At 41.4% G+C, this 12,589-nt stretch overlaps 1 protein-coding gene across 2 annotated transcripts; it reads right to left on the reverse strand.

Moving 5' to 3' along the window:
- Window positions 1-414: 414 nt before the first annotated feature.
- Window positions 415-11,996, reverse strand: pmela (premelanosome protein a). Of its 2 annotated transcripts, none has more exons than XM_072665702.1 (12): window positions 11,843-11,996; window positions 9,670-9,765; window positions 9,350-9,496; window positions 8,173-8,313; window positions 7,847-8,008; window positions 7,048-7,362; window positions 4,955-5,641; window positions 4,210-4,386; window positions 3,593-3,695; window positions 3,248-3,453; window positions 2,048-2,138; window positions 415-1,077 (listed from the first exon to the last, which is right to left on the reverse strand). In XM_072665702.1, exons 1-12 carry the CDS (start codon window positions 11,895-11,897, stop codon window positions 927-929), a joined length of 2,331 nt encoding a protein of 776 aa, XP_072521803.1. In that variant the 5' UTR covers window positions 11,898-11,996; the 3' UTR covers window positions 415-926. The 2 variants fall into 2 exon arrangements, with proteins under 2 accessions (XP_072521803.1, XP_072521802.1); XM_072665701.1 differs by having other exon boundaries at window positions 4,210-4,392.
- Between the last annotated feature and the right edge of the window lie 593 nt (window positions 11,997-12,589).

Genomic DNA, 12,589 nt, shown 5'->3' on the forward strand with positions numbered 1-12,589 from the left:
CCCTCCTCTGTAATACGAGTAACCTTGTTAGTCGCTCTGGATAAGAGCATCTGCCAAATGCCATAAATGTAAATGTATTATAATATATTATATTATATATATAGTCATTTTATTTACTATCCAAACCCACCGGTGAACCTACACATGTCTTCAGAGTTTTATATGGAATGATGATGATAAAATAAAGTGGGAAAAGTGGTAAAGAGCTTTTATGAGGGACTGTTTTTTCCCTCACATCACCCTGCATGTATCCTTCCACCAAGGAGAGGTTCCATTCACCACCACTGTGAACCATTCTGACTCACCAAACCCGCCCATAATGACTGTGTTAACCTATTTACTATTAAATTAAAGATTTAATTGAATAATTAACAGAATAATATCATTAATGAGCGACTCAGAAACAGCAAAGCATCCATTTAAGTATTTATTCCATAATAAGCCTTCAGCCCGAGGCTGTCCGGAGACATAACACACACACACACACACACACACACACACATCATTCTGAACAGATATGATCTTCTACAGCAGAATCAGCGAGCACAAAGCGTGTTAGTTATACAGTACATGATCTGTGTCAGTTTATTACTTATTAAAATCTAAACAGAATAAAGCTGTATAAGCTCAGCTGGACGTAGCAGGGTAACACAGAGCACTGCATTCGTCCGTTTGTTTCAAGTCAGTATCAATTATTACAGAAAATGACATTAATGACGTGTCCTATACAATTTTCTTACGTGGTCTGCTCCTGGAATTCTCTCCGGGTGTGTTTTTGCAGCCCTGCTCAGCAATGTGTAAAACTTTACCCATTGGATATAAGCACTGACTGTAAAGGTAAGGCCTTCGGTATGATGACTGTCCCCCCATGTGCATGTGACGTCTGTGTTAGCCATGCTTTTTGAAAGTGTGTGTGTCAGCGAAGGTCACACCACTCTTCCCTGAAGCAGCGGACGGCTTTCGCCAGTCGACTGCCGGCTCAGTAGGTTCCACAGGAGCATCGGCACAGAGGTCCAGCCCGAGTTCCCCAAACTGCTGTCTGACTCCTCCCTCAGGGGATGATACTGCTTAAATCGCCTGGGGTTGGTATAACAGATAATCAGAGGGTTAGCGTTACGAGGAGGAGGACACATACGCAGATCAGCCATAACAATAAAACCACATGTCTAGTATCGTCTAGTTCCGCCTCATCCCAGCCAACCAACAGCTCTGACCTATGGCATCCGGCACCAAGACCAACATAAGCAGCAGATCCTTTACACCCTATAAGTTGTGTGGTGGGGCCTCCATGAGCATCAATGAGGTTTGGGCACCCATGACCCTGTCAGAAGCAGCTTAAGTGCAACTGCATAACACTGCAGGAACACCCCACGAGACCCGCCTGATGTTCTGGAGATGTTCTGACCCAGTCAATGATCTAGAACATCACAGTTTGGATCTTATCAAAGTGTCTCAGATTCGTACGCTTGCCCATTTTTCACCTTCTACACCTTCATCACCTTCAAGAACTGACTGATCACCTGCTGCCTGCCCTTGACAGGAGCCACTGGAACTGTCAGTGGTTTTAATGTTATGGCTGGTTGGTGTATAATAGAACCATTAAACTCATTAAAAACAGTGCAGGGTATTGTATTGAGAGTTTCACACTGTGGTAAGAAGGAGTTAATTAGCAGTAATTAGATAGTAATTTGCTTTGTAGGGATTACATCCTTGATGCGTTGAATTCTATAGAGTCATATGATGAAATACAATGATGTACTTTAGTGTTTGGAGTTTTGCAATACTGAAAATGCTGCTTTTATTAGATTTTATTAGATTTTATTAGATTACATTCAGGTCTTACGCAAATGCAGCCTGGGATTCTTAAAAAGCAAAGCTCTGCTGTTTTCAGAGACCAAGTGAGGTCAGAACTATGTACTGAGGGGGGTTATTTTTCAGTTGAATGCATGTCGTTGCCTCTGCAGTGCTTCTGGATCATACATGGAACAACTGCAACAAATTTTTACTGATTTAAGCTGATTCCACACATTATGACTGACCAACTCACCTGTATGTCAAAGCAATGCCGCCTACAATGCAGACGAGGACAAGTACACCAAGTATGGCAGTAGCCGTGCCTCCAGCAGTGGAACCTGAATCTACATTAAAAGAATAATAATAACAACAATTTATATATATATACATACAATAATGTTATGATTAATATATTAGTAATATTAACATATTATATTAATATTATTTTTGTTGTGTATATATATATATATATATATATATATATATATACAAGTTACAATCAATTGAAAAGATAATATTAGGTTAAATACATGTGGTTGGTGTGGCACAACAGATAACACCACTACCTTCCATTGAGCTACTACACCATGTGGGAGACTGGGGTTCGATTCCAGGTCTGGGTGACTAGGTGTGGTGCTACACCAATAAGAGTCTTAACCCTGTATACTCTGACCTGTGTAACCTGACTCAAATTGAAGTCGCTCTGGAAAGATCATGTATATGTATATGATATATGATGTGCTGAGCTGTAGGAGTGGGCTGGAGAAGCTTCTGGGCATTTAAACAGTAAATGAACTATATATCATCGCTGTCCAATGAAAACCATGTATCTCCAAATTTGTGATTTTACAGAAGATAAAAGTCAATGTAAAAAGATGTAATTCCAAGTAATGTAGAGCATTTCTATTGGTCCATTCATCCAGAATGGTTTAATTTGCACAATGCACAGAGCAGCTCCAGGGTTCAAATGATGGAGAAAACTAAAAATGGACAAACATGGAGATACATGTTTTTCATCGGGCAGCGACGATATTCTTTATGTTCAATTTATCTTTCAAATCCACTCCTGGTAGCATTTGGGTGAAAAAATAATAATAACAATTTTTCCCAATAAATTACCATTCTGCTGTTCCAAGCCTGGCTAGTGTGCCCTCTAGTGGCAGAGAATTCAGATCCGCTACATCTGTAACTCCGCCCCCACTGATGATGAAATAGTAAGGATTTCCCCTCTATGATGTAGCTGTGGGTGGTGACCTTTGGTAAGTTACCAAGCCCACTTTTTTCTCATTAAGCTCCGCCTCCACACACTCGTTATCGACCCCCTAATGTGCATTTTCCAGAAGTGGTGGGAGGCCGGGAGACCTGCTGATGCTGAGGGTGAACTAAACTGCTGGAGATTTGTTCTTAGGATGGAGGTGACTGACCTATTCCAACAAACCAGAATGACCCTTACCCACAGTCACGCTGACCCTCGCGCTGGCTACAGCAAAACTGACATCATTGGTGAGGGACACATTAATGCAGAAGGTTCCAGAGTTGTTAAAGAACTGGCGAAGGATCATCTGGCACTCATTGGTTGGCGTCACGGTGTTGCACACTGTCTGTACAGGGCTGGCACAGTCCGCATCAGAGACCACAGTGCACACCTCGTTAGGCAGGCTGAAGACAGGGGGCAGAACTCATCAGTATATTAAATATATACATGACCATCATGAGGAGGACGTTTTATCATCTGTTAAAAATATTTAGGGCAGTTTTCTACAGTAATATATGGGGACGTGTTAGAGGTATTACTGACCTCCCCTGGCAGGTGATGGTGAGATCCACAGCGTTCTGCTCAACCTCTGTGGCCAAAACGGCGACATTGCTCACCTCCACGATCTCCACACTCTCAATTCCCTCTGAAAAAGGAACCACAGGCAAAGTCATCATGCTGTAAACGTAGAGCTGGGCAATATGACAATATTTTATCGTATCGGGATAAATTGTGTTGTCGTGGTTCACAATATTCTTTTATGCGTGTATCGTGGATATCGTCAGATATGCTTAAAGAACACTGATTATCTGAACGTTTCATTATTTAATTCAATACAGGGAAACATATTTTGAGTAAAAATCACAGTACGGCATTGCCCAAGGAACCATTTGTAGCACCTTAGAAGGGTTAAAAGTAAGGTATGGAAAGAAGACGTTCGGGCAGCTTGTTGGGTTTCTGAACTAGCCCAGCGTTTAGTAACACATGGCTTGTATCTTTTGCTCTTGCTTGGGTCAGTAGGCCTCCATGCTAGGGGTCAGAAGGCACAAATGTGTGTGTGTATACTGTGTGCATGTGTGTGTGTATATATATATATATATATATATATATATATATATATATATATATATATATACATACAGACAGATAGCACTACTCACGAACAACATCCAAAGTGGTGGAGAAAGAGCCGTAGCGGTAGACCATGCAGTTTCCCTCTGCTGCAAGTTCTGGAGCCTGCCGTTTTGCGATGACCAGAGCCACTTGTGCTGCCTCGGTTTCAGCCTCCACTTCGGCTACGACCCCGTTCTGTGGTGCTGGACTGATGGTGGGCGCAGCTGCAACTTCATAAACAGATTAAAATATTTTAGGAACCATTTTTTTAAGCCAGCAGTTAGCACAGGGCTAATTGGGGTTTATGTTTCTATTAGTTGTTAGCTATATTAGCCTCCTAGCTCCAGTAGGAAACCTAAAATGGGGCTCACACACACTTCTCAGTCTCAGCTGATCAACCATATTTGGGATAAGAAGGGAAATTGTGTGGATTTGAAATATCACATGAATAAGAATTAGCTATACAGCATAGCCTAGTTTTAGCCACTGGATGCTAATTTCTGTAGCCAAGATTGGGCTAAGCAGCGTAGCTAAAGGGTTTCTCAGTTTAGCTTACTAACCTACATGTCCTCACATTTAGGCTTTAACCCCCCCCCCCCCCAAGTCATTAGCCCTGCCCCCTCATCATTGCTCCCAAGTGTTTCTTGTCTATCCCTAGTGTATTTACGCACAGTTTGTTGGCCTTGGTTTCTTGTTCTCCATTGGCTGACGCTACCATGTGTGTCTAATACTCTTGTTTGGGTTGCCATGTGAGGTATTTTGGTTTAAGAAATATCACCAGACCTCGCTCACCTGCAGTAGCTTCGTTTGCAGCAGTCTCAGTATTTGCTGCTTCTTCAGTTGCAGCTTCATTTACTGTCTCCACAACCTCACCCTCAACTGCTGGCACCACCGAAGGCACCACTGATGGCACCACCTCAACCACTGGAGCATCCGTGGCAACCATGGTAATAACGACATCAGCAGCAGGAGCTACAGTGCCTGTGTCAGCATCTGCTGGAACCTCTGCAACTGCGGTGTCCACTGCTACGGCTTCTGTGTCCACTGCTACTGCTTCTGTGTCCACAGCTGGGGCTTCTGGGAGGACGGTGCCCTCTTCCTCTTCAACAGGGGGGGCAATAGAGGCAGCGGCATCAATCACCGCAAGATCATCTGCTGCCTGCTCTGCATCTACAGTGGCAACTGTGGCTGTTTCTCCAGCTGGATCCTCAGCAACGACGGCCCCTTCCACTTCTGCTGGAACCACTGCTAAGTCGTCGCCTGCCTCTGGAGCAGCAGAAGCAGCTGCCCCTTCCTCTACCGCAGGTACGGCTGGCTCAGGAGAGGCAGCCAAAGCAACATCATCGGCAGATGGAGCCTCTGAGCCAGGAACTGCCAGAGCTATATCACCCTGTGCAGTGGGGGCAAGAACTGGCGGATTTAACGAGGGCACTAACATTGCTTCAGCTGGGCCAACAGATGGATCAACGACTGGAGCTCCTATAAAACAAGGCAAGGAAAGCAGCTGTTTTAGAGATGAATACTATCTCTGATCTGAATGTAATCTATATGGACAAAAGTATTGGGACACCTATACTTACAAAATGCCCATGGATCCCATTCCTGATCCATGTACACAACTATTAATATCAGTGATATTATAGGGAGGGATCAATCGACCAAGACATGTTTGGCATCTGAAGTTTGCTTCTTTATTAGCTATGAAGCTAATGTACCCGATTAACAATGGGCGCTTCTATTCCACTAATTAGCACGGGGCTATATCATCACGTACTAGCCTCAAACTTTGTGGAGGTGTTCAGAAATCTCTCACATGCTTGATTATGTGGTTTCTGACACAGTAGGACTCACTGTTATCTATGAACATGGAAAAAAAAAAAAACATGTCTATAAGATGACTGCTGCTGTTTTTAGCTATACAACATAGCCCATCTTTGCCCACTGGAGCAGCAACGCTAATGCAGCTAACAAGGGAGCTACGAATCATAGCTAAAACAGTCAATAACTTAGGCCTAGAGTCTAACCTGTCTATTAGAAGAAGTGGGGTGAAGTTACCTAGCTAACTAAGAAATTCCACTTTGTGAAACACTCCTGGTTCCATGTCTTAAATGTGTCAAGTCTGTAGCCCCGCCCTCTCATCATTTGTCTCAAGTGTTTCTTATCTATCACTAGTATATTTAATGTTTGCCCCTTATTTCCAGCTCTCCATTATTATATGTTACCAAGGCTTTACTTGTCATGAGTATTGCATCATTTGTGAGCTAATCATGATATCCATGAGATTTTGAGCCCACCATGGTACCCGATATTCACTCCAATACCAATAACACTCCCTAGTCTAGCGAGTGTGCGATGATTTCGATTTGGAGTTCATAACACGGTAACCTGGTGAGACATGGGCTGCATCCCAATTGAATACTACACTGATACAGATACTAATCCATTATGTACTAATAGGAAGTGATGAAGCGTTGCTATGCCAACTACATACATCACCACAAGCTCTCCTGACATCAAGGCGGCTGCACTTGCATCGTTATGCACCATTTTTTGTTTCTACATATTTTAGACACGAGCAGCTCCTCCCTGTTTTCTGTTTTGCATTGCATTGTGGGATGATAGTGTCCATCGAAACCACACTCAAAAACCGGTCGGTTCTAAGTATGTTTAGTGGATATTTGAGTATCCTCAACTTTGACACTTTTAGCTATGTTAATACTACATTCTCAAATTGGGACGGACCCATAGGCTGCTGCAGTAGCCTTGCAGCTCCAGGTCACTACTAAAGAAGCAAGCTTCTGACACCAAACATGTCTCAGTTGATTGACTGCCTTAGCTTTAGACTTTGAACCGAATCTACAAATTTGAACCATTTACAGGCTCACCTGTGGTTGCAACGCCTGGTGCAGGAGGCAGAGTTGGGTTCGGATCACATCCGTTCTGGATGGCAGCTGTCAGAACAACCTGTGGCCTGAAAGAACCAGCTGACAGGTAAGTGTGGGCAACGGAGGGCTCCCGAGAGATGAGGGTCCCGCTGTTGTCTCCAAAATCCCAGTTGAAGGTGATGTCAGAGCCGGTGAGATACTGACTGGGGTCATGCAGGCTGATGCTAAATAACACGGGTCGGTTCTGGATGAAGTTCTGGTCAGCCTGGTTGACATCACCGATCTGGGACAAAGTCACTGAAAAGGGGATTTGATCTGGAGAAGAAAAGAAGGAAGGGTCAGTTACTGGCGCACTGGACTGGGATTAGGCCTAGTCCCACGGCTAAATCCTCCTTCAGAGAAGAATCTCCATTCAGGACTAGACCTAATCCCTGTCTGGAAACCGAGCCTAACTGTATGTCCAAACATTTGATGGTACCTGCTAAGTTAGGCTAATGTTTCTTCTGAAATCAAGGCATCTCCTGCTGCACTTAAGGCCTTTGATCTTCTAGAAAGGCTTTATACTCGATGTTTGAACATCATTGCTGTGAGGATCTGATTGCATTCATCCATGTTTTGCACTCTACCTTATCCCAAATGTATTGGCTGATGCTGCATCACTCTAGAGAAGGAGTTCCACTGCTCCACAGCCCCCTGCTGTAGCCGTTTGGGTCGGCTGAATTCACTACAAAGGAGGTCTGGGTATTTTTGGAAACACTGTAACATCACACATCATTCATCACCCCAGCCTTTTACACACCTGTGATAGAAAACTGGGTGGACGCATAGCCAAGAGGTACGAACTTGTCTTTTCCACGGCAGTGGTAGATCACTACCTCCATGCTGTAGGAGCCCAGGGGCACGTTGTCAGTGCCAATAGTGAGTGAGGAGGAGGGTCCATCAGCGACCTGCCAGTAACGACCTAGGAGACCAAAACAATAGACAACAGTGTGCAAAGCTGTGTGCAAACTGAATGTAAATGGAATTTTACTACATAATTACTTATAAAAGTAATATTTAAATATAAAATAAATTGTTGAATAAATCAACAATAACAAACAGTGTCATCCGAGATGCCTCTCTTACCCCAGGTCTTCCACACGAAGATGTACCATGGTTTCCTGGTGGACATTGTAGTGAAGGGTGTGCCGTCAGGGAACACACCCGTCCATTCTTGTGGAGTGTTGGGCTCTGGATACACAGGCTGACCCTCAGTGTACTGCGTCCCTAATATGAGTAAATATGAAGTAAATGTATAAAATTATTGACCAACTTTCAAGGTTTTATCACTTTAGAATCTGAAATTATGATAATGACCAATGCTTCTATTTATAGGGCTAATTTTATATGTGTAGACATGTGTACACAGGTATTTAGATCAAATTATGTTTGGGAGAAAAGGAAAACTGATCATGTATTTTGTTTTATAACATATTTATACAGTTTGTTTTATACAATAAACTCTTTGCTGAATGTATTTTTTTTTTTCAAAATTGTTTTCAATTCATGATATTTTATTAAAATTAAAGTAATTAAAATATTAATATTTTTTTAACAATTTAATTATTTAATAAATTCAAATTTTAAACAATAATAAATATATTATATTATATATAATACAATATTATTTCATACATTTAGATAAAACAGGTGTATAACAAATTATATATAATATATAATATCATACAATAATTAAGTCAACTTATGTTTGGGAGAAAAGGAAAACTGATCATGTATTTGGTTTTATAACATATTTACACAGTTTGTTTTATACAATATACAATAAACTCTTTGCTGAATGTATTTTTTTTATTCAAAACTGTTTTTTAAAATTCATTTTATTAAGATTAAAGTAATTAAAATATTAATATATATATATTTAATATATAATATTAATATATATATATATATTTAACAATTTAATTATTTAAGAAATTAGAATTTTAAACAATAACTTAATATATATATATTATACAATATTATATAATACATTTAGATAAAACGTGTATTATATAAATTATTTTTATTGTTTTATTTTTAGCCGTTTCATTATTTAATATATTTATATACTACATTTATATAAAAGTTATATATAGTATATGTTACATCATATATAATATATCATACAATAAATTATATAAAATGTTTTATATAATACATTTATTTATTTATTTATTTATATTTGCCTGACTTAATGAAAGTATCTAACATCTACAATGTCTGCACAGTTAAACCATGTACTGCATGTGTTCTCAGTGCTGACCGTTAACAGTGCAGTTTCTCGCCCACACCACCTGCCCATCAGGCAGTACAGTCTGGTTCTGCGGAGGCCGAACGTCAATGCTGAAGGTGGTCTTGGATCCTGTCAGCGTGGGGGCGTCGTTCCTGATGTCAAATGTTACTTCTCCACCTGAGACAGTGAAATTAGTCAGATTTAGTGTATTAGTGAATTAGTGTAAATCAGTGAGATTCTTCATTTCGGATGTTTTATTTTTATTAGATCTTTAGAGTCGTCTACAGCTCTGTTCACCGTCCCTCATGTTTTTAGACGAGGTTAATAATGATGAACTCATTTGAACTCACCTTTCCAGCAGTCTCTGTATCTGGGATCGCCATCTCTCCACACAGGGTACATTCGAGAATTCCAGGAGCGATATCGAGTGAATCGGGTTCTGGAAGCTGAAGAAAAAGCAGAAAGTGAGAAACTGCTGCACGAACATCACCAACAGACACATCACCCCCCTCAGCATGTTAATACGATCCTCTGTATCTGTTATAGCCATTATATCCCTGATATAAGATTATTAATTAAGCTTCTTTATTTGATTGCAGCTCTAAAACTGACTGAAGATTCAGACGAAAGTGTTAGCACGAAAGTGACAGCCCCACCAGACGCCCCTGTAGTTACTGAGTGATGCACCTCCAGGGGTTAAAAGCTCTTCATAACACAGACAGTGTGTAGGCCTAAAATATGCTACATGCTAGTGCTGCAGCCCAGCTGTGAAGCATGGAGGTGGTAGCATCAGAATTCAAGGAAATGGATGTCCGCTCTTCTGAAGGGGTAAGAAGGATAAAGGGCAGAACCAAACCCAAAAGATGAGATTTTGCACCCATAGAACCTTTTTGAAGTTTAAAGAACCTCAACCTAATGTTCTACAATGTTCAAAGGTTCTATACCAGTGTGTCCCAGAACCAAAAACACAAGTACGAAGAACGTCCACATGACAGAAAGGTTCTACATATCTATGTGACCTTGAACTACACTTTGTAAAAAGGGCACTAGTTCTACACCTCCATCACCTTCAAGTACTGACTATTCACTCGCTCCCTAATATGTAGGTTCCACCCTTTGACAGGAGCCACTGGAACCAGTGTTCCATCAGTGTGACTCACTTCAGTGGTTTTAATGTTATGGCTGGTCTGTGTATTTATTTCATGTGGAAACCAAAGAAAAAAAAATGCAGTGATGTGAGGGAGGGAGGGAGGGGGGGTGGAAGTCAGACTGGGAGGCGATGGAGGCGTACTGGGGGGGGATGCAGGGTTCCAGGCAGTGGGAGTCACACACCCCTTACAATCCCTCAATCCCTTTCATGTGACTCTCAGCTGAGTGCAGACAGCCCTAATCCCAACTTTAGGAATGAGGAACGGCCCTTTGGAGCTCGGACACCAGCCCAGCGCATCTGCAGGATGTGCAGCAGTGTGTGTGTGTGTGTGTGTGTGTGTGTGTACAAGTGTGAAAGCACTTAATATCTTCATAAAGTGACTTTTTTTAATATTAAAAATATAATATAAAGGTTATATACAAATTTGTCCTTCCTTCCAAACAATTCCTTGTGGAACCTTTTAATTGATGGTTCTGAAATGAACAGTTTTTCAGTGTTTAGAGCACCTCCACAAGGTTCTATTTTTGGTCTCAAACCCAAACCCCAATTACTACTTTTGGTTCCTTGAAGAACCTTTCATGGTTCTTGGTTCTTTATTGAACTGTATTTGCAAATCAGATTCTAAGCCAAAAAAGCATTTCCAAAGTTGAAAGAACCTCAACATAACGTTCTATAAGGTTCTATAAGGTTCTATACTAGTTTGCCCCAGAACCAAACACAACAGAAGAACCTCTTTGGTTTCTTAAAGAACGTTTCAGATAATTCTAAGTTTGAAGAGCCGTTTTGTAGTTTGAAGAACATTGGAATGAAAAGGTTCTACATCTACGTGCCCTTGAACTAAACCCCATAAAAAAGGGCATGTTTGGTTCCCCGAAGAACCTTTGAATTGTTTTTTTTCCCACTTTGTCAAGTTGGACTGCAGATAATCTTTTTGTAATGGCAAGAACTTTTGAAAAGTTTCATCCTTGTGAGATGTGAGAGTGTGGAGAACACTTCTATGATGTTCTATGTAATGTGAAGGTCCTATACCATTAAAGGTTTTTGGCTAGAACCATGAATCCAAGCCAAGAACCTCCAAAATTAGTCTCCAAATTTTGACCTTTCAATTTTCACCCAATCCTAGAGCTCCAGATGGTGTCAATAATCCATTGGAACCTTAATACATAATCATATATATATATATATATGTGTGTGTGTGTGTGTGTGTGTGTGTGTCTGGTTCTTCATACTACTGTTTTTGTCATTTTGTAATATTTAAAGGACATTTATTATAACATAAGGTTCTGTATCTTCTGTTTCCTTGAAGAACTTCCAAAATCCACCTGAACCTTAATGGATCATATTTAACTAAATAAGCACACATATATACTCACTCGCGATTGCAGCTGAAGAGAGAACCAAAGCCAGAACTGCGAGAGTCGTCCTCATTTTCTAAGCGTGACCCCCACCCAACAAGATCGCAATCCCTCGTCCACAATCCCTGAAACGCAGCCCGACTCGAGACCCCTGAGGTGTGCCAAACCTTCTATAAATGAGGCTCAGCCTCTTTAATCAGCCTGAGCGAGCTCCCAGCTCTGACATCATGCCCAGCTCCTCCCATGCCCTGAGGACCGTTCGGAGAGGGCCACAGCTACTCGCTCAGTTTTTGTTTTTTTGTTTTTTTACATTATTACAAAGCCTCTAATAATTAGTGGCAGGTATTAAATTAAACCTCGGATCAGGTTTGACTCCTGAATTAAATGTGAGGAAAAGCTGGATTTCGAGCGGCCTGGTAGTGGTGGAGTGATGTCTGCAGTCTGGCTGCTTGGGTGTACGGCGAGTTGCTCAGTGCCCTCGGGGCTTCTGTAAATGCACCTTTAGCACCTTTAGGTTCTACACTAAACAAGGCCTTAAAGCGCAAGAATCTGAGCCACTAAAGAACTGTGATGTTCTAGAAGACTGGATAAGAACATCTCCAGAACATCAGTCAGGGATTGTGGGGTGTTCCTGGTATGCAGTGTATATTAGTACCCAAAAAAAACGGCTTATGAGAAGGTCATGGGTGCCCAAGACCTCACTGATGCTCTCGGAGGCCCCACCTCACAACTTACATGGGGCCGGATACCATGGGATGACCTTCA

The sequence above is a fragment of the Salminus brasiliensis genome, chromosome 21, assembly GCF_030463535.1.
Source record: "Salminus brasiliensis chromosome 21, fSalBra1.hap2, whole genome shotgun sequence".
NCBI classification, from domain to species: domain Eukaryota; kingdom Metazoa; phylum Chordata; class Actinopteri; order Characiformes; family Bryconidae; genus Salminus; species Salminus brasiliensis.

Bases quoted from the DNA above. Each gene is read 5' to 3' on its own strand.
- pmela (XM_072665701.1), bottom strand. From the start codon at position 11,897: ATGAGGACGACTCTCGCAGTTCTGGCTTTGGTTCTCTCTTCAGCTGCA. The intron at 9,497-9,669 runs GTGAGTTCAAAT...TCACTGTCTCAG, and splicing joins ATACAGAGACTGCTGGAAAG to GTGGAGAAGTAACATTTGAC. The intron at 3,696-4,209 runs GTGAGTAGTGCT...TTCCTTTTTCAG, and splicing joins CACCACTTTGGATGTTGTTC to AGGGAATTGAGAGTGTGGAG.